This window comes from Cebus imitator, unplaced genomic scaffold (genome assembly GCF_001604975.1).
Source record: "Cebus imitator isolate Cc_AM_T3 unplaced genomic scaffold, Cebus_imitator-1.0 Scaffold82, whole genome shotgun sequence".
NCBI lineage: Eukaryota > Metazoa > Chordata > Mammalia > Primates > Cebidae > Cebus > Cebus imitator.
In genome coordinates this window covers 6,476,910-6,502,794 of record NW_016107397.1, presented here as the reverse complement: position 1 = coordinate 6,502,794, position 25,885 = coordinate 6,476,910, and the positions used below count along the sequence as shown (strand labels likewise).

General features: G+C 50.8%; 2 protein-coding genes across 4 annotated transcripts in view; one reads left to right on the top strand and one right to left on the bottom strand.

Moving 5' to 3' along the window:
- The window catches only part of CYTH3 (cytohesin 3), a 109,855-nt gene extending 103,871 nt beyond the window's left edge, over nucleotides 1-5,984 (top strand). Inside the window, exons 10-13 of one of the 2 annotated variants that reach the window (XM_017533743.2) lie at nucleotides 4,504-4,580; nucleotides 4,698-4,769; nucleotides 4,888-5,042; nucleotides 5,298-5,984. In XM_017533743.2, coding sequence (XP_017389232.1) covers nucleotides 4,504-4,580; nucleotides 4,698-4,769; nucleotides 4,888-5,042; nucleotides 5,298-5,370 — 377 coding nt within the window. In that variant the 3' untranslated portion in view covers nucleotides 5,371-5,984. The remainder of the gene's footprint in view (nucleotides 1-4,503; nucleotides 4,581-4,697; nucleotides 4,770-4,887; nucleotides 5,043-5,297) is intronic. The other variant, XM_017533744.2, reaches the window with a different exon arrangement.
- A 2,650-nt stretch (nucleotides 5,985-8,634) lies between these two features.
- USP42 (ubiquitin specific peptidase 42) overlaps nucleotides 8,635-25,885 on the bottom strand; it is a 55,978-nt gene continuing 38,727 nt past the window's right edge. For both annotated transcript variants that reach the window (XM_017533739.2, XM_017533741.2), the window contains 10 exons: nucleotides 25,493-25,604; nucleotides 24,617-24,757; nucleotides 24,037-24,137; nucleotides 22,393-22,546; nucleotides 20,449-21,168; nucleotides 20,246-20,340; nucleotides 15,407-16,852; nucleotides 13,288-13,589; nucleotides 10,672-10,715; nucleotides 8,635-9,639 (listed from right to left, as the gene is read on the bottom strand). In XM_017533739.2, coding sequence (XP_017389228.1) covers nucleotides 10,708-10,715; nucleotides 13,288-13,589; nucleotides 15,407-16,852; nucleotides 20,246-20,340; nucleotides 20,449-21,168; nucleotides 22,393-22,546; nucleotides 24,037-24,137; nucleotides 24,617-24,757; nucleotides 25,493-25,604 — 3,079 coding nt within the window. In that variant the 3' untranslated portion in view covers nucleotides 8,635-9,639; nucleotides 10,672-10,707. The remainder of the gene's footprint in view (nucleotides 9,640-10,671; nucleotides 10,716-13,287; nucleotides 13,590-15,406; nucleotides 16,853-20,245; nucleotides 20,341-20,448; nucleotides 21,169-22,392; nucleotides 22,547-24,036; nucleotides 24,138-24,616; nucleotides 24,758-25,492; nucleotides 25,605-25,885) is intronic.

Here is a 25,885-nt window from a genome sequence, read left to right as displayed (position 1 = left end):
ATCCATCTGTGGACTTGCTGGGACTGCGCCATGCACGGTGCGGTGAATGCTACACCTACCCTCAGGGGCGGGGCTGAGCGCGGCTGGGACCTGGAGCACATGGGGATGCTGTGGGGAACCGGCTTGTCCCCCACCCCGTGTATTTAGGGGTCTGCAGCAGTAGAGAAGCTGACAGCCAGCCCTGTCCCTGCGGCATCACCATCCACCCCATACTAACCCAGCAGCTCATGGAGGGATTTCGGGAGCGCTCTAAAGGCTTTTGGGGCAATTTAGGGCACTTACAGGTAGTTTTAGGAACGCTGACAGGCATTTTGCCTGAGGGGTGGGGATGGTTGCCCTATACCCACAGTGAAGCTGAGAGATGCAGTGACTGGGTTCACACAAGCCCTTCTGAGAGCAAGTGGCCACTGGGCAGCACATAAGACCTGGTGTGGAGCATTCTACTGATTTTTTAAAAATTTCATCAGCCGGGTGCAGTGGCTTACGCCTGTAATTCCAAAACTTTGGGAGGCTGAGGTGGGCAGATCACCTGTGGTCAGGAGTTCAAGACCAGCCTGACTAACATGGTGAAACCCCATCTCTACTAAAAATATAAATTATTAGCTGGGTATAGTGTTGTGCACCTGTAATTTCAACTGCTCAGGAGGCTGAGGCAGGAGAATCGCTTGACCTGGGAGGTGGACTCTGCAGTGAGCTGAGATTGTGCCATTGCACTGCAGCCTGGGTGACAGAGTGAGACTCTGTCTCAAAAGAAAAATTTATCAGCTAGATTCAGTGGCTCATGCATATAATCCTAGTGCTTTGGGAGGCTGAGGCGGGAAGATTGCTTAGGCCAGGAGCTGGAGACCAGTCTGGGCAATATAGTAAAACCCCGTCTTTACAAAAAATAAAAACTAGCCTAGCATGATGGTGTGTGCCTGTAGTCCCAGCTACAAGGGAAGCTGAGGCAGGAGGATCGCCTGAGGCCCGGGAGGTTGAGGCTCCAGTGAGCTGCGACTCTGCTACTGTACTCCAGCGTGGGCGACAGAGTGAGACCTTTATTCAAAAAAAAAAAAAAAAATTATCAAGGGAGGATGAGACACGGCATAATGGTGGTATGACAGGCACAGGCCTCCCCAGCTGATGGAATGGATGTGAACCCCATAGGCCTGCTGTCCCCATTAGGGTCTTTGACTTTGGCCATTGTTCTTTGACTTTCTTCTGGCTATGCTGAGGTTTAGGGTAGTTCTAGATATTTGCCTGAAAACCTAGCACCATGGCCTTGGGCGTGGGTGCCTAAGAGACCCGATTCAGGTAACGTTGTGCGATGTTCTAGAGTGAGGGCAGGAGGAGGCATGTGTCCGAAAACACCAGCAGGCACCCTGGACCAGGATCATTGGGGTGTTGGATTTGATGCCTCCCTTCTGGCTCCTGCATTGCCCCCTAGTGTCCTCTCGAGAGTCAGTGATGCTGTCAGCCTGCCTGGCAGCTCACGTGGCCTTTGCCACCAGGGAGGGGTCGGCTCTAGAGATGAAAACTCATGAATGAAATGAAGGCACAGCAGAGCTCGTGTTGTCTAACCTGTTTTCTGGTTGGGCAGATAAACAGGCCATGAAATGAGTGCACACGGCGTTCACGGGAACCAAGAGCTGGCTGGGCGCCAGGTGCCAAGCGGGGGCCCTGGTGGGGCTGGTGCAGCTGGCATGGTCTCAGTGTGGTGGGTGGTGCAGTGAGCGGCTACTGCTCCAGGGTGCTGGCTTCCTTGGCCTCTCCCATCCAGGCAGCCTCTGCATCCACTGTGGTCCCAGGAGCAAAGTCGAGACCAAAGGCTGGTGAGCTAGGGCCCTGGCTGGAGGTGGACGAGATGGGTGCAGAATCTAGAATGTGCTTCCAGGCGTGTGCTCAGCAGGGAGTGTGGCCTGGCTTAGTTGTGTTCTTACTGTAGATTTGCTTGTAGAGCAGGTGGTCTTGAAAAGGGCTGGATGCTTTGCCAGAGCATAGGAGCCCTGCCATGTAAACAGGGATGGCTTATGATTGTTGGTAACATAAGACTTTGAGTCTTGAATCAATTACCAAAAAAAAAAAAAAATCATAGGAGGTGGTCCAAGCTGAGCTGTTGTGGAGAAAGTGTGTGCACGTGCTGTGTTAATGCATGTGGACCCATGTGTGCATACCCACGCACATGCCTGGCCACAGCAATGAAAACAAACTCACAGAGAGAAAGTGTGGTTCCTGTCGGCAGGTTCCAGAAGCCAGGCTCTCATCTGTAGGTGAGGGTGTTGTGTGATGTGGCCAGAAACAAGCATGAGCAGAGCCTGCTGGGCTTTGAGACCAAGCACATCACCCCCCTGCCCCAGGCCTGTAGTTCCAGCCTGCAAAGATCCCCTGGCCCGGTGGACTGGACAGGGATGGGGCTCTCCATGGTGGGTGTGAGCGGGGGCCCAGGTTGGAGCTGAGAGGCCTCCAAGCAGACCCTTCCCAGGCAGGGGCCAGGCAGGCGGGCTAGTGCAACACACAGGCCCTTGGCTGTTCGCCATGGAGCAGGCACTGGATAGAAGAAGCACACGGCCTGGGAGCTCCTGGATGAGCTCCCCAAGAGCTCGAGACTTGGACAGCTGGCCAGGGAGGAAGGCCACAGCTGGTGAGCCCAGAAGGGCGGCCCCTGCTGCCATCCAAGGAGTTCCGTCTAAGGCCTAGTGCAGTAGGACATTTCAGGAGCTTCAAGCAGGGAGAGGCATGATTGCCACATGTGTTTGAAAAGATGCCTCTGGGCCACTGCTTGGGGGATGGCAGGTGGCATCAGTGCAGCTGGAGCAGGGCCTGCTCTGGAGTCTCTGGAGGGAAACAGAGGTGACCATGACAGTGATGGATGTCAGGGTAGTGGAGTTGCTGTCAGCTGATTCTGCCACAGCAGCTCCAGCTGGAGCAAGTGCCTGGAAGGAATCAGCACTGTCCTCCTGTCCTAAGGTCTCGGGGACAGAGAACGTGTCTCCCTGCTCACTGGAGGACTGTGAGACAAGGTGGGGTTGCCCCCAGGGTCTCCTGCCCTCCCTCGTGGACCTGGGCCCCCCAGTACGCTGCAGCCGAGGTGGGGAAGATGAAGGCCAACAGCTTGGCATGGAGCATGGAACCCTTGGTGAGACAGGCACACAAGGGCCCTGAGGACTTTGGGCCTTGCTGTGGGCCTGGCTGGGTCTTCAAGGGGATGAGTGAGGTGGACCTGCACAGTTGGGGCAGAAGGTTCCAGTGACAGAGCAGCTTGTAGGGGCTCAGGGAGTGGAAGCCCCGGCCAGGGCACAGGAGAGATGTTGGGAGGGGCAGATTTGAGGGCAGGAGAGATGCAGCTGGAATCTTGGGGGCGTATTTGACCAGACCAGGGTCTAGACAGAACCTTTAATGGGTGGGCTGTTGGGATACTGGTGAGACTGAGTCTTGGGGGCAGGGGAGGGCAGCTGGATGCTGGGCTCCTGTCCCAAGCTAAAGGTGGCAGCTGCATTGCAGGCTGTGTTAGGCATCAAAGGAGGATGGCAGCGCTGAGTGAGGCAGGGGACAGAGGGTCCCAGAGGGGCTGTGGAGACCCAGTCTGGTCTCCTGTTCTGCTGGGCCAGGGTTTCCTCCCACCTGCAGCTGGTTCCCCTCACCCATGGTCTCTGCAAACCAGGCCCCAACAGGGAAAGCACCCTGTGTCCTGGTGACCCGCAGAGCCCTTCTTCCACCATCTTGCCTCCAGGCCACAACACCTGTGCTGGCCCCCACGCAGGGAGGCCTGGGACCCTCAGCCCCGAGGGCTCTTCCCCTGCCCATCTGTCACAGAGAAAGCCAGCGAGCTCCTGCTGCTCCACGGCTGGGGAGTCATGCGGCAGAGAGGGCCTAGTGCCCCAGGGAGTACTTGAATTCATTGCCATGCACGTGTTTTTTTGTTGAATTATTTAAAAAACAAACACAGGCAAGGCTAGCAGTTGAAGTGAGTTTGTCTCTGCTGAATGTTTAAGGATCAGAGATTTCCTTCCCTTAGAGGAAGGCAGGTACAAATGGGGGTGCGTGAGTGTGCACGTGTGCTCCAGATCTTGTTACAAAATTAATTCAATCTTATGATTACCTGGGCCCAGGGTGATTGATTTTGATGGATCCTAGGGCTGCCTGAGGGCCTCCGTAATGTGATAACCGCCTGACACGGTGGGGTCAGGCCCTGCACAGAGCTGGGCGAGCAGTCCTGACTTCATCATGCTGCCATCTCATGTCGGGAAATGAGGCCATCCATCCCACTAACTCTCCCAGGAAGTGAACTGGAGCGCGGTCGTGTCATGGAGGGGGACCCTCGGTGCCACGGAGGGGGCACCGGCGTGGGCGGGGTGGATGCATGCGGGGCCCCGCAGTGGGAACACCGAACGACACCTAAACCCAAGCCTGGTGCCTGGCAGCCTTTCTGAAAACACAGTGGTCTCTGCAGGTCCAGGGCCCCCTCTTGGACCCACGGGCTCCCTGTGCACGGAGCGTGGACTCATGGGGCCCTTCTGTTTCTAGGAGGGCGCGTGAAGACCTGGAAGCGCCGGTGGTTCATCCTGACCGATAACTGCCTCTATTACTTTGAATACACAACAGTAAGTAAGGCCGGGCCTTCTTAGCCTCCTCCCAGCAGTCACAGAACTGTCCCGGGGTCAAGGGACCCTCAGGCCGGTGACCCACAGTGAGTCCTGCCGTGCAATTTTCTCTTGTAGGATAAGGAGCCCAGGGGAATCATCCCGTTAGAAAACCTCAGCATCAGGGAGGTGGAGGACCCCCGGAAACCCGTAAGCTCTTCCTCCTGCACCTTCTCTCCCACCAGCCACCTGGGAGCCATGCTTACTGCTTGTAGGGAACCTGGCCTGAAGCCCCTGTGATGGCCTCCCCTCTCTTTTTCTCCACCAGAATTGTTTTGAGCTCTACAATCCCAGCCACAAAGGGCAGGTCATCAAGGCCTGTAAGACGGAGGCTGACGGCCGTGTGGTAGAGGGGAACCACGTGGTGTACCGGATCTCAGCACCCAGCCCAGAGGAGAAGGAGGAGTGGATGAAATCCATCAAGTAAGCGGGGCCTTGGGGGCCAGGGTCACGCCCATCTTCTCGTGCCACTTGGAGGTGGGGTGTATGGTCTGGAACATGGACGCTTCCGTGTGCAAGAGCGGACCACCGTCTGCCTCCAGAAACCCTGGAGGGGGCTGACTGCCGAAGCTGATGCTCAGAGCTGAGCCTGCAGTCCTGTCTGAGGAGCCTCTGGCGTGGTGGGGAAGGGGACACGACCTAACGTGGGTGTTTTCCTTTTTTTTTTTTTTAAACCAGAGCCAGTATCAGCAGGGACCCCTTCTATGACATGTTGGCAACAAGGAAACGAAGGATTGCCAATAAAAAATAGCTTTCCTGGTAAAAGACCCAGCCCCAGCAGAAAGACACCGTGGGCCGCCCCTCCGCAGAAGGCGTGGCAGGGAGGCACCCTGCGGTTACTCGCCACTTCTCCAGAGCATACCGTGGCCCAGACTCATCTCCGAGGCCTCATGCTGTAGCTGGGGTCCTGGGAGGTGGTCGCCCTGCGGTGCTTGCTGCTTCTCCAGAGCGTACTGTGGCCCAGACTGATCCCCCAGGCCTTGTGCCGTGGCTGGGGTCGTGGTCAGCTGTGCGTGTCCAGAAGCATTTCCTTCCTGCGACCGTCCTGGTGCCCCAGGGGGAGAAGCCAGGACAGCAGCTCCTGCTCTCTCCACAGCAGACACGGGATGGATTCCACAGACGGGAGCCTCATCTGTATCATGCCAAACATGTCCACTTGTGGCGGTGTCAGCTGTTCTAGAACGCCACTGTTTTATAGCAAAACAGGAAAGGAAAAGCTACCAGTTTTTTATTCAGAATTTTTTTCTCAGATATATAGGATTATAGCTTTTATATGCCTTTTTATATGCTGAAATTATAACAAAAGATACTTTCTAACAGTAGTATTTTTAGAATGGCAGCTATAAAGTTAACTCCTGGACACAAATATATACTGTGCACTGAAAAAGTACCCATCTAGATGCAGCACCCAAGGAGAGGGCTGCCCTGGGGGCAGCAGGCGGGCTGGGGAGGGATGGCCATGGCGCTTGGGGGCTCCAGTGTGATTCCCCTGCAGCCTCCATTCAATCCAGGCTTTTTGGCCCCACAAATACTTTAAAAAAGCAAATCATTATAATGGTTAATGGTTTGGGGGTGTTTAGCCCATAACTGCTAAATCCTAGGAAACAGCTTTTTCCTTGGACACAGATGGTCCATACGTTGAACCACGTGAAACTGCTAATGTTTTGCTTAGACGCACACAAACGGCAGCTTTTCATATAGGTCAACGCAGTCCATGGGTTAGATCGGCTTTTGACCATATCGCACTTTAAAACCTGTGGCAAAATCAACGCTTATTTTACAGACCTTATCATTTGAACAGGCTTCTTAATGAATAGACACAGAAGGAAGGAATCAGTCTCACTCCATGTAGTGCACCGTGTCCTGAGAGTGGTGCTTTCCCTACAGGGAGGGAAGAACAGGCCATGGGTGCAGAGGCCCGGCACTTAGGGTTCTGGGAAGCTGAGAACCCCAGGTAGATGATGGTGCTGGAACTGGCGAAGCTCCATGTCTGCCTAGGAGGCCATCAGGTTGCTGTGGATGTAAGGATGCAGGTACCTGGTGCTCTGCTCTAGGAAAGGTGGATCTGGGCCTCACTTACAGAGAGGGGGCAGGGCTGGAAGGGGGCAGGGTGTGCTTGGGTTGACTTGGGTCGGTGGCAGACGCTGCTCTGTCTAGAGGACCCTGTTGTACACTGGGCCGCTGGGTTGGTGGCTGGCTTTTACTCTTCCCACCCTACCTGCACAGGTACACACACTTTGAATCTGCACGCCCTGGAGGGCATCTGCACTCCTGTGTGAAATGCACAGTCCAGGAGACAAAAACCTCAGGCAGTGTGTGCCCAGGTTTCCTTCTCAGCATCGGAGACTTCAGGTTGCCTTGAGGGAGGAGGAGGTCATCCCTGTGGATGACCTTGATGTAGCTTTAAGTCACACTAGACTGCAGAGGGGTTGGAGGCCAGAAGCCTCGTCCTGCATGAGACTGTTTCATTCCCAAGTTCTTAGGCTTTCTTACTGCACTGATACCTCACATTAGAAACTTTAGTTTCAAGAAAGACAAGTCAGCGTTCTTGAAATGCCTGGCTGGTAGATCTGCAGCTCTGGCCTCCAGTCTTCCATGAAAACAAATGCTGCCTGGATCCCCACCCAGACCACACACTGACGGCTGGCTCTGGAGGTGCCCACCCCTCAGGTTGGCCCCGCACTGAGGACTGGCAGCAGCCAGCTCTGTCAGCATGTCATGCTCGAATGAGCCGTGTCCTCCTCCTGACTGACCCAGGTATGATCTGGGGATGCAGAGCTTTGTGTGGTTTGGGTGTTGGGAGAAGCAGCAGGAAGGAGTCGCCGGATGATTAAGCTCCCCTGTTGGGGTCACCTGTATGAGTGAGCTTCACTGGGTGGTGGGCATCCGGGAGCTGCGCAGAGGCTGTGGTGCTGAGTTAGACTCAGGTACTTGGCCATCAGAGTGTTAGAAATCTCCCGGCTCCAGGCTGTGTTACAACAGTATTAGCATGAAGGCTATGCAGCCATCATGCCTGCTGAGCCCTGAGGCAGGCCTGATCCAGAAAACTCTGGGTTAGTGACTGCACAGGGCCAGCTGCCACCAGGATGGCCCTGAAGCAGGACATCTCTTTGTCCCTCACCCTGGGCAGGTGTGACCCATCACGATCACGATCCTCCTCCCCACCCCGATGTCTGAGTGCTGGGCTTGAATTGTTAGTCCCAACTCTGGCCAAAGACACACTTTCTTCCAGGGACAGAGGCCAGGAGGCAGTGAGGGAGCCCTGTGGGGAGGCGGCAGCTGCCATAGCCTTTCCAGCCTCTGTCTTGCTGGGCCCTGGTTCACATTTGAGTTTAATTGGACTGACCCTGGACCCAGACAAGCAGCAATGTCTTTGGGGTCACAGAACATTTTTTGGGCAGTTTAATGTGGTACCAAACAGTGAAAATGGGAGCTATTTATAGATGGAGCAGCACTTAGTGCTTCATAGAAAGCAATGCCTATTTTAAAGTTACAAATGCAGATATCTACATAGATGTGCTTTGCTGAGAAGTTAGGTCTGTGGTAAACCAGAGACCACAAGTTGTGACTTTCTTCTTAGAAAATATTCTATTTGCGATAAACATAGTAATATGTAAATAATGTACATCTATTGATTTCTGGAGTGTTATTCAATGTATATACTCCCACAGCTCGCATGAAGAAATAGCCTCTATCTATCGATATTTGGTTGTAAAGTGAACAGTAAGATTAAGATTGGAGGGTGGATGGCTGTCAGAGCTCTCGAAAATACTGTGTTCACTAAATAAAAATCACATGTTAAAACAAGACTGTCCAAGACTCAGTTCTTTGAAACAGATACTGTTGGGTCCAGCAAACCCCTCCGATTTTCCTTTGCCTGTCCCAGGCAGGAGAGCCTGGCCGAAGGTGCTGACCTCAGCAGGAACACTTGAAGGTTTTAAGAAAGTGAATTCAGATGACAGAAAGGAGTCTGGAAGCAAATGGGAAAAACAGTAAAAAAATAAGACGCAAAGTGTGTGATTTGCTGCCATTTATATACTATAGAAATTTTACATGCTGTATATTTACAGTGGGGCAAGTGCTTTTTTAATCTTTAAAAAAACAAAGATCAAACTTTAAACATCTCTGAACAACACAAACTGTATAAACCATACAGATTATTCAGATACAAACTGTATTAAATACAGTTTTCCCCACTCCATCTCCTGATGCAGGACCAGTGAATTATAAGTGTATCACAGTTTGATAGCATATCCATATTAAAAATAAAATCACAGTATGATTGTGTCTGTAACTAGAAACTCGAAGGGACCAAGCAGACAACTGAGACTCCAGTATCATAGTCAAGACAAGAGACGCTGTATCAAAAAGTGTCGTGTAATAGAAACATACTATAGGCTTACAAATCATGTCTGGGTTATACATTCATAATGTAAATACTCATCATAACTGGGAAATTGATTGGAACAGTTCCACAAAGTTCAAAAACAGAACTTCTCTATAAAATACATCTTCAAATCTTGAATACAACTAAAATAAGCAAATTAGTTTCTAGTATCAGACATTACAGAAAACAGACTGCTCTCGAAAGTCTAGGTGAGAGCATGTGAGTTTTTAAATAAAAGTCTTTAAATTAAATATACACACTGTCAGTTTGTACTTTTGACAATTCCATGGTTTCCCGGTTGGTCTTGCACCAGATGTCTAACTTGGAGGAACATTACATGAAATACAAGTAATCGACCTGAGTCTGTAATTAAGCAGCATTTGAGATGTTCTATTCCAGGGCATTATTTCAGTGGGATTTATATACACGGTATTTTACAATGGTCAGCAGTGGTAGAAAGTGTTCATCCATTTGGAATAGGGTAATTAAGAAAAGGTAAAAACTAAAAAAAAGTTCTCCATGGTAAAATCTGTACAGTATTTACTAAAGAAGCACCACGCAGATTGGAACAGTTATTTTCTATATTTATAATTTAAGCTGGGCTGGGGATGGCTTCTGTTGAACGCATTGAATCTGAAAGACAAGAGGCGCAGGGTTAGTAGAAGGCGGGCAGGCGGCTGCGCAGGGACCTGGTGAGTCCACAGCTTATCCCTGGATGCCCTGCCAGCTGCTCCCCAGGGCTGGGGAAGCTCTTCTTCCTTGAGAAAGTCACTCTCTTCCTAAGTCGAAATGAGGGAACTGGCAGTGCGGGGGGCTCAGCCAGGGAGGCGCCATCTGCTGGGCCGGGCAGCTGCCCAACCCCAGCTGCCGCCTCCGCCTCCATCCTCACAGCCCCTCACTCAGGAAGTTTAGCTCCTTAATTAGGGTTGGGCCTCTCCCTTGAGGACACATTGATAAAGCCTTTTAATTAATGGCCAGTTAATCCACAATCTTCACTTGGAAATTCATTTTAAATTCCCTTCGCTCGCTGACTACATGTGACAGACACTTCTGGAGAAGGTTTCCTTTCAAGGGAAAAATGGTTCACTGTCCCTTTTTAGCTCCACAAGACTCAGGTATGGAACCAGTGACTCTCTCAGGACCCCTGTGTGAAGTGACTGAACACTGCCCTGCAGTTCCAAGGTCCTGATCTGCCATCCAGCACCTTCCCATGGTTTTGCGTGGTGAGTCTCAGGGGCTGCAGTAGCACGGGAAGGGGGAGGGCTGGGGGAGGGAATGAGGCTCCATTCTCCTCAGTGAGACATCTGTGGAGGGACCAGGTCTCTCCCTCCCAGATGTTTCTCAAAGGCCTGAGGGCTCAGCTGTTGTGAGCCGGGGCTGGCTTTTCCTAGTGAAGGGCAAGGGAATGGGGAGACACTGCCTGTGTGAGGGATGCAGGTCTTCCCTGGCCAGTAATGCAAAGGTGATGAGGTGGAGTCTAAATCTGTCCCCAAGTGCATGGCCTGGGTCTGGGCTGGCTGGGAGCCTGCCAGGGCCTCTCCATGGCTCTGCCTACTCCTGTGGGCCCCGCCCCCAGGCAGAGCTGCAGAATTACAACTCCTCTGCCTGCACCCCCTCAACACCGCCACAAACAATGAGGAAATGGACAGATGGGAAACAGCTTACCATAACTAGTGAATTTTTTGTTTTGAGGCCGAGTTTTCAATCACCTAGAAAGCAAAGGTCAGGAAAGAGATTTTAATTATGGTTGCAAAATTGCCAGTACCCACACTCTGTGTTAAGTGGCTACAGACAGTCACTGCGGTTCCATGTGAGTGCCTGAGGCCGCTTCCCGGCCAGGTGAGCAGGAGTGTCCCAGCGTGCCACTGCTGCTCCCAGGGTTTTACCGACATCAAGGGTTTACGTGATGACTGAGGACCCCAGCCATGCCCATTCTTGGCTCCATCCAACCCACACGCACCTCAACATGAGGAAAATAGATCTCAGGCCCAAGAACTGAACTGAGCAGAAGAGAGCCAGAGGAGGAGTTTGAAAGAGAAAGGCAAGGGGCCGAACCCAGGGCAGAGGGAGGCCTGCAGGACTGTGGGATGCTGGGTAAGGCGCGGCTTGGGCAGCAGCCTTTTTGGGAGGATGAGAAAGGCTCCTCAGTCTGTGCTCACAGCAGAAGCACCAGCTACAAACCCTGTCATTGGTATAGTGGGACCGGGGACCGGGAACGGAAACGCAGAGATACCACACAGACACACGCCTGACCGCAGCACCTAAGATGCAAGGCAAACAGGTTCACATTCAACCTCCTCCTCCCCGGACTAGCTGCCTCTGGGGCCATCACTGTCTTCCAGCAGCCCCGGCTGCAGAGCTTAGCACAGAGGCCCGAGAGTGGGCTGTCATCCTGCCACCATCCTGGGAGCCTGCACGGCATGCAGGATGAGCCCACCCACGACATCCTCAGGTACCAAGCAGCCCTCTCCAATCCCCTTCTCCGAATCACTGAAACGTCCAGAATGTCTACAATACAAACAGCAAACACCGGCAGGCTCCCTTCCTCACGGGCAGTGCTGATGCCTGTCCTCGACTCCGGCCGTTTCTCCAGCACTCCACGGGCAAGTGTCCCCCACGGAAGGCTCGCCTGTCAGCCCCCAGCTCTCGCTCACACACTCTGAGGACCGTTTGCCTCTCAATCAACAATGGATGCCAGCTCTGGGCTGTTGGCAGAAGAGGCCTTTCCCAGAACACACAGCTCCACCGAGCCCACGACAGCCGAGCAGCCAAGGCCTCTCAGGGCAGCCCCGATGATACGTCCAACTCCCCGTGAGGAGGGGTGTGCTTCACATGTGAAAGCAAACATTGGGCGTCCAGGCAGGGGTGACACACTTTTTCTGTCAAGGGGCGAATAATAAACATTTTCCACTTTTTGAGCCACACAGTCCCTGCTGCAGCCATTCATCTCTGCCGAGTAGTGACAGCGAAGCCACCAGACAATGTGCAAAGGCGTCTGGCTGTGCCCCAATAAAGCCACAGATGCTGGAATCTGAATTTCACAGCATTTTCATGTGAAACAAACTGTTCTTCTTTGGGATTACTTCCAACCACTTAAAAAGGTTAAAACCATTCTTAACTCCAAGTTCAGTTCACGCAAAGCCCCGGGCTGCAGTTTGCCAAGCTCTGTTCTAGGTCCACTGAGTGGAGTGACACCCGCTTCTAACAGGCTCAGGGCTCCTCTCCAGGGCCAGCAGTCACTGGTTACCAGCCAGAGAGGGAAGGAGGGCTGCCTCAAGTGCCATCAGAGCACAGTGCGTGGCCACATGATGAAGGAGACACAGCCCTGCAGGACAGATGCAGAATCCAGGACAGCTGGCAGTGGCAGCCAGTGCCCGCCACACGGAGGCCTCCGTGGCACCACTCAGGCAAAGGCCGGCGCCCACGCTTCTAATGACCCAAGCCAGCAAATCAGTACCGAGCGTCAGGGTATACTCAGAGTGCTACGGGCTTAAGGATTCAGGAGAGTAACTTAAACACTGCGAAAGTATTTCTATCAAAAATGCTTTAAACAAAAACAAAAACAAAAAACACACACAAAAAGATGCTTTAAAACCAAGAGTTAGCCGGGCGCGGTGGCTCACGCCTGTAATCCCAGCACTTTGGGAGGCCGAGGCGGGTGGATCACGAGGTCAAGAGATCGAGACCATCCTGGTCAACATGGTGAAACCCCGTCTCTACTAAAAATACAAAAAATCAGCTGGGCATGGTGGCGCATGCCTGTAATCCCAGCTACTCAGGAGGCTGAGGCAGGAGAATTGCCTGAAGCCAGGAGGCGGAGGTTGCGGTGAGCTGAGATCGCGCCATTGCACTCCAGCCTGGGTAAAAAAAGAGCGAAACTCCGTCTCAAAAAAAAAAAAAAAAAAAAACCAAGAGTTATGGTCCTTCACAAGGCAAACACTCAGAAGCCCAGGGCCCTAAGTTCCAGGGCTTTGGCGACACAGGCAATGCTGAGCTCAGTCCTGGGTCACTCAGGCCTTCAATAAACGCTAAGGGGTTGGTGCTAAGGAGCCAAACTGAACAAGGAACTGCACTGCAGGCCTGAGCGCCGAGGCCGGACAGACAGGGCAGGGGTGTGCCAAGTAACTGTGCCCTCTGATGCCACCTGAGGGTTTCTATGTGTTCATCACCTGTGTGTGCCCTCTGATGCCACCTGAGGGTTTCTATGTGTTGATCACCTTTGCAAACAAACTGTATTAAGAAATAATTTCTAACTTCTTAATTCCAAGTATCTCCTCTTACCCTGGCCATACTCAAAGAGATGACACCTGTCCTCCCTGCTTTCCATCCGTAAGTGTTTCGTTTTCTCCCGGAAAGGTCCGACGCCTTCCAGAGGCGGGCCACCAGGGAGGGGAAAACCGCCCTGCGCTCTCCGGAAGTGGGCAACAGTCTCCAAACTGGCGGCCCTGGGTAAGTGCAGTTCTGAATCTTTAACAAAGTCCTCTGATTTCCTTGAATGTCTCTTCTTTTTCTTCTTCTTTTTTTTGTGTCTGTGGAGGTCAGTGTCAGAGCACGCTGCTGAGAGGTCTGAGTCCTGCTGATGCCTGCAGAAGGAAAAGCCAGAATTCAAACCCCTAAAACACAGAACCCCCAGAGCAGACCCTGGAGCTTGGCCTTTACACCACTGAGGACATGCACTTTGCAAACATCCACACCTCTAATGAAAAACGTCGGCCAGGCATGGTGGTGAGCACCTGTAGGCCCAGCTACTCAGAAGGCCGAGGCAGGAGGATCGCTTGAGCCCAGGAGGCTGAGGCTGCAGAGAGCCAAAAACTGCAACACTGCACTCCAGCCTGGGCAACAGAGGCAAAAGGCAACAAACAGTCTTTTCAGAAAAATTTTAAAAGTCTGCCTTCACTGTAATAACTAAGTCTAGGGTCATAAATTCACCAACCTCAGCTCCATCACTGAAGATTCACCACGGCCTTCAGCTTTCTCAGGAACTAAGGTTGCTGGACAAATGCTGCAGGGAGGATTCGGCTAGCTTTTCCCAAGACCAGCAGTTACTTGAGGGGAAAGGAAATACTAGGCCTCCTGCCCTCCCATGTGCCTGGACACCTGGCAGCAATATTATTTTTTCCTTCAAGTAACCACTGCCTAGTTTCCATATGGCTTTTGGTAATCTTTTCCCAGGGTTTTAATTTCAAGAGATGCCAACTAAAGTTACTAATTCTGTTCCTGCTCATCCATCTCATCATAGGTAAGTCATTTTCAAGACAATCACTGACCAATTTAGCTTTTTAAAAATACAAAAACAGGCCAGGTGCAGTGGTTCAGGCCTGTGATCCCAGCGCTTTGGGAGGCCCAGGCAGGAGGCCCACTTGAGCCTAGCGGTTTGAGAACATACTGGGCAACACAGCAAGACACTGTCTTTACAAAAAGAAAAAACTAGTTGAGGGTAGTAGCACACGCCTGTAGTCCCAGTTATTCCAGAGGCTGAGGGCTGAGGCAGAAAGATCGCTTGAGCCCAGGAGGTCAAGGCTGCAGTGAGTTATGATGGCATCACTGCACTCCACCCTGAGTGACAGAGCGAAACCCTGTCTCTTAATAAAAAACAAAAAAAAAATTCCCAATTGGATTTCGACTTAAGTAATGGAGACAAAAACAGACAAAGGCCGAAGAAACAAAGGTGTCTCCGATGCGATGCTGGGCAGGCACATGAGAGCTGTGCCTCCCGCTGTCTGCTGACCTCACAGCCACTGAATTTCAGGAAAATACAATACATATGAAAACATAACTATATCTGACAAGAATATTAACACCAGGCCAGGCACGGTGGCTCATGCCTGTAATCCCAGCACTTTGGGAGGCCGAGGTGGCTGCATTACAAGGTCAGGAGTTCGAGACCTGCCTGGCCAATGTGGTGAAACTCCGTCTCTACTAAAAATACAAAAATTATCTGGGTGTGGTGGCAGGAGAATCGCCTGAACCTGGGAGGTGGAGGTTACAGGGAACTCAGACCACGCCACTACACTCCAGCCTGGCTGAGAAGAGTGAGACTCCGTGTTGAGGGGGGAAAAACACCAATTCTAAAGTCAGAGACTCCTGATTTTTCATTTACGGGACATTGCATGCTTACTCCTGGAAGAGTTATGAAGCATTCACCTAAAATGGCACTATCATTTTGAAAAAGGTGGTTGTCAGGCATTTAACGACATCATCAAATTAAGAAAGAGCTTCAAAGCAGAGCAAATTTTTACAAATCTGTAAAAATAGTGAAATCTCAAAACCTAGAGATCAAAGACACAAATCAAACGGATATAATGGTGGCCTGGCAGGTCCCTTGTTCCTGAGTTGGGTGAGAAGGGCCAGGCCCCAGAGCTGACAGCGTCTCAGGGCGAGCATGAGGACCCAGCCTCACCTGGAGTCGCGGTCTCGGTGTTTGTCTTTGGATTTCTTTTTCTTCTTTGATTTTTTGTGCTTCTTCACTTTAGGCTCTTCTAGAGGATCCTTCTGTTCGCTCCTCTGGGATTTCTTTTCGACATGACTGTCACTGTTTTCCAGACTGTTGTATCTCCGTTTTCGTGACTTTCCACTTTCGTGTTCATGAAACCGATCAGAGAGGTTACAGTTGTCTTCTGCTACAAGCGCAGTTCTGTCGTGGGAAAAGTGGTCGGGGTGCGGGGTAGGGGCATGGGGTGCGCCTGTGCGGGGGCTGCCTGGGCGGTGCCGCTCCCTCTCCCGGGCCGGCTCACAGCCCCTGCGGCCCCGGTAGTGGTCCTTGTGTGGCCGCTCGTGCAGCCCGGCTCGCTCGTGCTCACGGCCGCTGTGGAAGGGCTTCCAGTCCCGGGCGGCGTATGGGGCGTACCTGTCGTGGTAGTACCGGCACCTGTCCCAGCGCGGCCTGTCGGGGTAGAACTTCTCCCGGCCCCAGCTGTGCTCGCCCTCGGCGTAGTGGTGTCGGCTCCAGTCCGGCTCAGCCCCGCTGCGGTGTCGGGAGTGGTGGTGGCCGTACCTGCCCAGGGAGCGGCGCTCGCCGGGGCTGAGCCTGTCGCCGTGGCCAGGGTGGTGCTCCGAGGCATGGCGGTCCTGGCGGTCGCGTTCCCGGGCGCAGGTGCGGTGCCGCCGGTGGCGGTGGCCCTGGCCCTCGGTCTTGCTCCTGCTCTCCCTGGCGGGCTCCCCGCTGGACGAGCGCTCCCTCCGGCTGCGGTAGTGGCCTCGGTCCACCTTTCGGAGGCTGCCGATTTTTTCCTTCGCCGAGGAAGGGCCTGGGGCTTTCGGCCCCACCGCAGCGTCCTCTCCCTTCTCCCCAGGGCTAGGCTCAGGGTCCCCCACTGGGTTACCGGGCAGGGCCGCCTCCAGTGCTGGAGCTGGCGGCCCCTCTGAGGCCTCGGGCGCCCCGGAGCTCTGGGGCGGATCCTGAGCATCCCGGGTGTGGTCCCTGCTGGGGTGAACCAGAAGCGGCTGCTCGTGGGACTCCTCCGACCCCATGGGTGGAGCCGGGCTTAACGCCTCCTGGGCTTCCGCTGATATCGAGTCTCGCGGACCCTCCACGATCATCCCCGTGTCCTGGGACAGCGGGCTTGGGGCGCCTGTTAAGCTCCCGGGGTCACACAGGTCAGGGGGCATGGTATCCCCTGTGATTATGTCCTGGCCGGTGCTGGGCGGAGGCTCCTCGGGGGCGGCGGCCATGGCCTCCCAGGTGCCTTCTTTGGTAGCGGGGGTCCCAGGGTCAGGGGGCGGTGGAACCTTGGTGCTGCTGAGGCTGGCGGCCAGGTCCGGCTCCTCCAGGGACTCTGCGGCGGGGCTGCCGGGCTGGGGCTCTGCGATGCAGTCCTCCGAAGGGCCCCTCTCTGCTCCAGGTGCACTGTGGACCCCAAACACACACACACACACCATTAGTGTGGTGATTTGACAGGCTCCTATCACTGCATTACAGGGACAAATACTTCAAAATGTTCACTATTTCATATCTTTAAATGTATCTGGCTGAAGCCCAATATTAGGCCTATCATCTCTGGAAACTCCCTATTTTCTCTTTCTCTTACGAAATAAAAATGTCGTATCATCAAGCCCAGCTCCTAGCCTATTTTTCACAACAATTATCCTGCAGTTCTAGGCTCTTCCTGTTTCCAGATAATCCTCTAGTTCTTCTAAGTTCTCTAGTGTTTTTTTTTTTATTTTTAAGAGACAAGAATCTCATTCTGTTGCCCGGGCTGAAGTGCAGTGGCGCAATCTCAGCTCCCTGCAACCTGTAGCTCCCAGGTTCAAGCAATTCTCCTGACCCAGCTTCCCAACCAAGTAGCTGGGATTACAGGGGTCCACCACCATGCCTGGCTAATTTTTGTATTTTTTAGTAGAGATGGGGTTTCACGATACTCTGGCCAGGCTGGTCTTGAACTCCTGACCTCAGGTGATCCACCCGCCTCAGCCTCCCAAAGTGCTGGGATTATAGGTGTGGGCCACCGGCCGCAATTCCTCTAGTTCTTCCTAATAACTAAGTCTAAAGAAAAACGTCCAGTAATGACGGGGCCTCCTTTTCCTCTGGACTCCCTTTCTCTGATTTGTCTTAGAGCCTCAAAGGTAGAGCAGCTACCTCCAAACAGAGATAGCAGCTCCTCCAATTACTGACAAACTGTGAGGCATCACTGAGGCTTTAGAAACACTTTCTGTAGTAAATTAACTCTGTCCTTTGATTCCCGCACAGCTTTCGTTATATCCTCAAGATTAATGAAAGCTGCCGTGGCTTGGGCTTGTCTGCACAGCCACCTGCCTCATCCTCACGCTACCTGGCCTACGAAAGGTGAGAGTCCCCTGGTCGAGGGAGTGAGTGTCTGAGCTAGCCTATTCTTAGGTTGGGAGTGAGTGTTCCCTGCCTGCAGGGTTCACCACATTGATTTTAGTATCTAAGCCCTCCTAACAGAGGGCTTCGGTGAGGGCACTCCCCTGCCAGGGGCCATTCTGGAATTGCCACAGTGATGGGAGCCCCACCAGCACAACAGGCAACCCCACAGGTAAGTGAGTGCCAACGACCATGCAGGTAAAAGCACAGTGTGTTACTGGCACGTTTTTCACAGACACTGAAGTTTCCAGGAATGCAACTAGTATATAAATCTAGAGATAGTCATGCCGTGATTTGATCAGAACTTCACCAGAAATTGTTCACCGTGAGAACATGACTTCCTGATGGCGAGCCTGCACCTGGCACCAAGTATGCCGGCATCCGGCCATGCTCTAAGCCATCGCTCACAGCCAACCTGCGCACAGATGCGAGCACCGCCCGCGCCACAGCCTCTCGCCGCAGGACCATCCTGCCTGGTTCTTTGCATAGTAAAGCCACTGTCACTGCATGACAAATTCCTTTCCTCTTATTCTTGACTAGAATTACATTTAGGTTACTATAATGATTTTTTTTAATGATGGGGGAGGTTTTATCATCTATAATTTCAGCATCCTCGAGGGGCCATTACAAAGAACAGTCACATGCCTCATACATGCGGTCAACAATGGACCACATGTGACGGTGGTCCATCGGATGACAGCAGGTGGAAAAATCCCTGTCCCCGTAATTGTCCTGACAGCCTGGGGCAGCGCATGACTGAATGTGGTGGTGCCAGTGTGAACAAACCCACGGCACTGCCAGTCCCATGGAAGTATAGCGCATACAATTAGTATATAATACATGGTAATGATAATGAACAACTGTTGGCCAGGCGCCGTGGCTCACGCCTGTAATCCTAGCACTTTGGGAGGCCAAGGTGTGCAAATGATTTGAGGTCAGGAGTTTGAGACCAGCCTGACAGGAGTTCACATGGTGAAACCCCATCTCTACTAAAAGTACAAAAAAAAAATTAGCTGGGTATGGTGGTGTATGCCTATAGTCCTAACTACTCAGGAGGCTGGGTCAGGAAAATTGCTTGAACTCGGGAGGCGGAGGCTGCAGTGGAAAGAGATTGCATCACTGCATGCCAGCCTGGGCGACAGAGGGAGACTCCACTGCAAAAACAAAAACAAAAAAATGATTGTTACTGGTTTATGTATTTACCAACTGTACTTTTTATGATTATTTCAGAGTGTGCTCTTTCTTACAAGATATAAGGTAACTGTAAAACAGCCTCAGGCAGGTTCTTCAGGAGGTCTCCAAAAGGCGGCACTCTTGTCACAGGAGATGACAGCTCCACGAGTGTTCTGCCCTTGAGACCTTCCGTGGAGCAGGATGTGGAGGTGGAAGTCAGTGGTATGGATGACACTGACCCTGTGACCCTAGCCCAGTGTGTGTGTTTGTGTCTTCGTTTTTAACATAAAAGTTAAAAAACTTAAAAGCACAGAAAAGCTTATCAATATGGATATAAAGAACTTATTTTTGTACAACTGTATAATGTTTGTGTTTTAAGCTACGTATTATTACAAAAGAGTCAAAAAGTTAAAAATTAGAAGTTTATAAAGTAAAAAGTTACAGTAAGCTGTGTTTACTACTGGAGAAATAAAATTTTTAAACAATGGAGTGTAGCTTAGTGCTGTGTTTAGAGTCTACAGGAGTGTCGTGTCCTAGGCCTTCACATTCACTCGCCTCTCACTGGCTCACTCACAGCACCCTCTAGTCCTGCCTGCTCCATTCATGGAAGTGCCCTCTGCAGGTGTGCCAGTGCCATATTTTTACTGTCCCTCTTCTATGTGTAGGTGTGTTTAGACACAGATACTTACCACTGTTACAGTCGCCTACAGTATCCAGTGCTGTCACAGTCTGTGCAATTTGTGGCCTAGGAGCAGCAGGCCACACCCTCTAGCTTTGTGTGACACTCTGTGGTGTTGGCATGACAACAAAATCACCAAATGACACATTTCTCAGCATCCCTGTTGTTAACGGAGGGATGACTGTATCCGCTACTTGGCAGAACTGAGAGCCCTGCCCTAGAACCTCAGCACACCTCACACGATCATTCCTCATGAAAAGATGAAATGAGATGGCGCTTGAAAGTGCGCCAATAACACTGCTAACCAGAGAGAGGCGGCTACGCAGGAGGATCAATGGCACTGTGAGCACATCAAGTTTCCATGGACTTGGTCCTATATGCTACACTTTTTCTTTACTCTTCTAAAAGACAAGTTAATAAATCCTATACATTATAATTCAAATCATTCTAGGATTCAAAATGTTCATTATAAAACTTCTACAGTGTTAAAATACTGACACATCTATGGGTGCGACTGGATTTCCTACTATGCAGCCACAAGTGCTTCTAATTTATTCTTGCCTTACCTCGTTTCATCTGTGGAGCCTTTCACTTTGTTGCTAAGCTTGAAGGTCTCTAAGATTTTGTCTTCTGGGAGAGATGGCAAAGGAGCAGGTATCAACTGCAATAAAAACAAAAATATTTCAGCCTCAGGTGCCAGCTCCATGCCTCCTGAAATCCAGCCAAGGGAACCGCCATGATGGAGGCTAAGACCCTGGTGCATGCTCACCTTTCCAGGAAGACCATTTGCCTTAGCAAAGGGATTTTCTGAGTGCAGGGCAGGCTGGCTTTGGCAGCTGGCACCATCGGGTGGCAGGCCGTTTTCTTTCAAGTCACTGTCGCTGTCTGCACTATTAGCACCATTTAGGATCATGGGTTCTTGGAGCTCATGCGGAGTGGTCTCCTCATCTTCGGCATCTTGGCCGGGACAGTGAGAGCTTGCAATCGCACCAATCCCATTCTCCTTGCCCAGCCCCTTTGACTCCTCGTCAGAGTCCTCAGAGGACTCGGCGCCATAGGGGACCAGCACGCTGGAGTTCAGCTTGGATTTGCCATTCATCACGGGCTGGGGGCAGGATTCACTGCAGGGGATCGGTTTTGTTACTTTACTAGAAACTGACATCATAGATGCGTTCGAGGTAGACTGTACTGCAGAATTGGTAATGGTAGAAGAGGGAACGGGCTTGGTAGCGTTCTCCAAAGAATTGCTATGAAGGTTAGGCTGAGACTGACCTTGGCGAACAGGCAACTTGTTGTGAATACTGATTGTAATTTTTTGTTTCTTAGGATGTTCTGGGATCACTGAGGACCTGTTAACTGACCAGTTTTGGACAGAAGCTGAAGCATGAACAGGACTCGCCCTGTTGACACTGGAATTCCCATTAGGACTCGAAATGGAACTGCCTGGCGTGTCTTTCAATGGTCCAGTCCCATTTAAGTGAGGTGGATTCTGGAAGTAAGAAAAGCACAGCTGGGTCAGAGCTCTGGAAACACGGTCACAGAAACAGAACCCATCGTGGCTGATGGGTCCTTCCCATTTTGCTTTTTCAGGACTAACAAGTTTCACACATCTAGAAATGTTCTCTGTTCTTTTCAATCCCTCCTACCCATGCATACTCTGCACAGGCCCTACTTTTCTGACAATCAGTCAACAAATAGGACATACATGTTTCACAGAATACAATCCTCAGACCAAACTCTCTCTGTTCCAGATCAGATAGAAATCTGCAGGCCCTGTGGCATGGAGTCATACACTTGCTCCCTGGTTGCGTTTCCTGGGAGCTCGCCACTGCACAGAGTGCCAAGAAGGAGGAATCACCCTGGCCTCGGAGCAAAGGAGACGGTCACGTGGGCATAGAGTAGGGGCTGCTTCAGGTGCTGCTCACTCAGCCATGACCCCCACCCCCTCGATATCTCCAAATTCTCCTCATGCAGTAACACATTCACTGCAGGTTCCCACCATGGCTGCTGCATCCCCATGGAGGCGCAGGCCTGAAACATGGTTAACAGATCATGCGTGGCCTTCACATGGCCTTCTCAGATACCCAAATTAGCTGCTATCTTAACAATGGAAAGCTTCACCATAAAAACAAAAACAGTCTTTGGAAAAGCAATGCCAACTACCTTTCCCTACAGGGCACATGTCCTACTGTTTGCCGGAGCCCTGATGTCACTCTGGAGCAGAGCCCAATGGGAGCCTGTTGGATATTTGATGTGTGACTCTGTCATACCTCAAAAACTGCCTGATGTCCATAAAATAAAGCACACGGCAATCTCAGCTCACTGCAATCTCTGCCTCCTGGATTCAAGCGATCCTCCCGCCTCAGCCTCCTGAGCAGCTAGGACCATAGCACATGCCATCACACCTGGCTGATTTTTGTATTTTTTGTAGAGACAGGGTTTCATCCTGTTGCCCAGGCTGGTCTCAAACTCCTGAGCTCAAGTGATCCACCTGTCTTGGCCTCCCAAAGTGCTGGGATTACAAGCGTGAGCCACTGTGCCCAGCCATGTTCTGTATATTTTAAATATTTGTATAACTGAGGGTTTGATTATATAGTGAGAAGAAATTCAGATGTATATGGGGACACAGCAACCACTACAACTGTAACTTGAGTGTTTGAAGTTACATTTTTTAAATTGACATAAAAATTTTATTTTCCCTATGGACTGTTACCTTTATCATGTGAGAGGGAAGCTGTGGTCCAATAAACCCTGGTGCAGTCTGTTTGTTGGTGATAACCCGCTGACTGATGACGGGGCGGGGAGAGGACTGGCCGGGGCTGTGGGTGGAATGAGTAAGTTCACCTCCATTTTTCACATCATGGGACCTGGAGCAAGGAGAGTGATACTTACAGTGACACAAGATACCTCCTTAGGAGAGATTCATTCACAGATTGAACAGCATTTAACCCTTCAGGCAGAAAACTGATGGAAAAAATAGCATGTTTATGCTACACGGTACAGAGCTACAGGCATCCTCTCCTTTACATTGATGTCAGGCACTCAGATCAGGAAACAAGGATAATTAGGTAAATGACATTTTTAAAACCGTGTGTTCTGAAGTGCTGTTTTATCTGAAAGGTGTTTCTTTTCTGTTGCTTATATTTTTCTTTTCTTGAGACAGGGTCTTGCTATGTTGCCCAGGCTGGAGTGCAGTGGAACAGTCATCACTCACTGTGGCCTCGCCCTCCTGCCTCAGCCTCCTGAGTAGCTGGGACCACAGACATGCACCACCAGTCCTGGCTTTTTCATTTTTTGTAGAGATGGGGTCTTACTTTGTTGCCCAGGCTTATATTTTTCTAATTATAAATATATGCCACTCTAGAAAGTCTATAGTGTCCAAAAAAGTGAGAAACAAAACCCTACCCCTTATCTTGGCCTCAGAGGCCTCCTCTGATCATCATCTGTGCTTCAGCCCAACTGCTGAAATACAATGCCAGTGTTTACTATTTCAACATGCAGACATGAGCATTCTGCCAGTTAAGACATTTTAGGATACTCTTAATTTTCCACGATCAAAAATTTTTCCAAAAATGGAATGTGAGAGTCAAAAGAGTATGCAGCCACAACAGGACAGAGCTGGGTGTGGGCACTAGCTTTGGCCTGGAAGGCGATGATTGACCTGTGCTCCACGATTGGGAGGTGCTGGCTGTGACCACGCCAGGTGCTCAGAGGCCCCTTCCCGAGGTCTCTACTCACTGTCCTGTAGTTCCTGGCCTACTCCATTGCTGCCCGCAGCAGAAGCCCACCTGGCTCAGCTACCACCTCTCCCTGCAGCTGCACCTTCAGTGCTCTTGGCCATAGAGTGGGATGCGGAGCAAACTCATCATCACACTCAGACACTACCTTCCATACTCTCCAGGCACACAGCAGAGCTGATGGTTTTTGCTGGTTTGTTTTTTTGAGACAGGGTCTTGCTCTGTCATCCAGGCTGGAATGTAGTGGCTCAATCATGGCTTACTTCAGCCTCAACCTCCCCAGGCTCAAGTGATCCTCTATTCTCAACTTCCCAAGCAGATGAGAGACCACAGGCTCAAAACACCACCGCTAGCTAATTTTTTTGTATTCTGTAGAGTTGTGGTCTCACTATGTTGCCCAGGCTGTTCTGTCTTGAACTCCTGGGCTCAAGTGATCCTCCCATCTCAGCTGACCAAAGTGCTAGGATTATAGGCATGAGGCACCATGCCAGGCCAGAGTTGATCTTTAAGCTGCTGGGTTTAAAAAAAAAAAATACACTGAATACTGAATTTAAATATGTTGATAAGAAGAAAAGAAATGACATACCAAGAAATTTGACAATTTGTTTTCATGACAATACCTGATATAAAAGAGCACATAGGCTTGCTGGCTGAGTACCGATCTGATATCACTGGTAGATACAATGGAGTCATTCATTTGATACCAGAGGCCATTGCTAGCCTGTAAATGAGAGCCAGTAAAAAGGGGAGATTAGATTTAATTAAACGTGAAACAGAGTCAAGAGAATTGTATTTTTTTGCAATGGAGTCTCACTCTGTCACCCAGACTGGAGTGCAGTCTCATGATCTTGCAACCTCCACCTCCCGATTCAAGCAATTCTTCTGCCACAGCCTCTGGAGCAGCTGGGATTGCTGGCACACACCACCACACCCAGCTAATTTTTTTTATTTTTAGTAAAGAGGGGGTTTCACTATGTTGGCCAGGCTGGTCTTGAACTCCTGACCTCAAGTGATCCACCTGCCTGAGTCTCCCAAAGTGCAGGGATTACAGGTGTAAGCCACCGTGCCCAGCCAAGATACTATTACAACGGGTATTCACATTTTAACTGTAAAAATTCCATCTCTCCCCCCTCCAAGAATGCTAGTGCTGTCTTCCAGCATGTATGTAACAATAGTCATTAGCAAATCTGCACAGCTTACTTTTATGTAGCAGAAGTAATGGCCAGCGTGGCAATTAAAACCAGTGTGGACCAGCACTGCATACAAGACGTAGACAATCGGCTCTCCGTTGGGCTGAGACATATATGGCCGAATATCAAGATACTCAGGGTATTTCACATCCTACACAGAAACGGAAAAATGAGAAACATTTCTGAGGGCACAGATCATTCCACACATTCAGGGAGAGGGTTTAGGACTTCCTAGGTGGGGAGACCCACAGAACACTTGCACCTTGTGATGTTCTAGCAAAAACCTAATGCACTCAGCCACCTTTTTTTTTTTTTTTTGAGATGGGGTCTCACTCTATTGCCCAGGCTGGAGGGCAGTGGCGCAATCTCTGCTCACTGCAACCTCCACCTCCTGGTTCAAGCCATTCTCCTGCCTCAGCCTCCTGAGTAGCTGGGATTACAGGTGTGCCACGACACCAGGATAATTTTTGTATTTTTAGTAGACAGGGGTTTCACTATGTTGGCCAGACTGGTCTCGAACTCCTGACTTCCTGTCCAAAGTCTAGCAGGAAGTCCTCCTTGGATTTCAGATTATACAGGCTCTCCCTATATCCCTCCATAACCATGGATACCAACAAAACTGATAATGAAGCCCAAATGGAGGTAACAGTTACCAATTTTGTCATTAGAAAGTCCAGTGTGCTGCAGGGCCCACCCTCGTAAGCACACACACAGAACCACTGCCTCCATGCTCTGACCTATTTTTTCCACAACCAAATGCTGACAGAACTTAGAAAACTGGTCACCAAAGTTGTTCAACCAGGTTATTTAGAATCCTTAATAGCTCTGGACACGTAAGCCTTGAAAGGCTCCACATAAAAGATGATTAATGACATCATCTACATACCTTAGCAATTTTTCCACCAGTAAAATTTGCAAAACGTTTCAGAGAAAGTGTAAGAACATTAGAGGATCTATGGATAGTGAACCTCTTTGAAGCTGGAACCATCTTTTTACACCTTGAAATAAACAGAAAACAAAAGTTTAAGAAGATGAATATATATACACAATTTTTGATATTTTGGTCTTTCTTGTTATAATTCTAAACATTTTACATTAAGGTTCCAAAAAGGACACTGGATGAGAACCACCAGCCTTCAACCAACAGTGAAAATATTAACATTAAAAATACAGGGGGAGGCCGGGCGCGGTGGCTCAAGCCTGTAATCCCAGCACTTTGGGAGGCAGAGGCGGGTGGATCACGAGGTCGAGAGATCGAGACCATCCTGGTCAACACAGT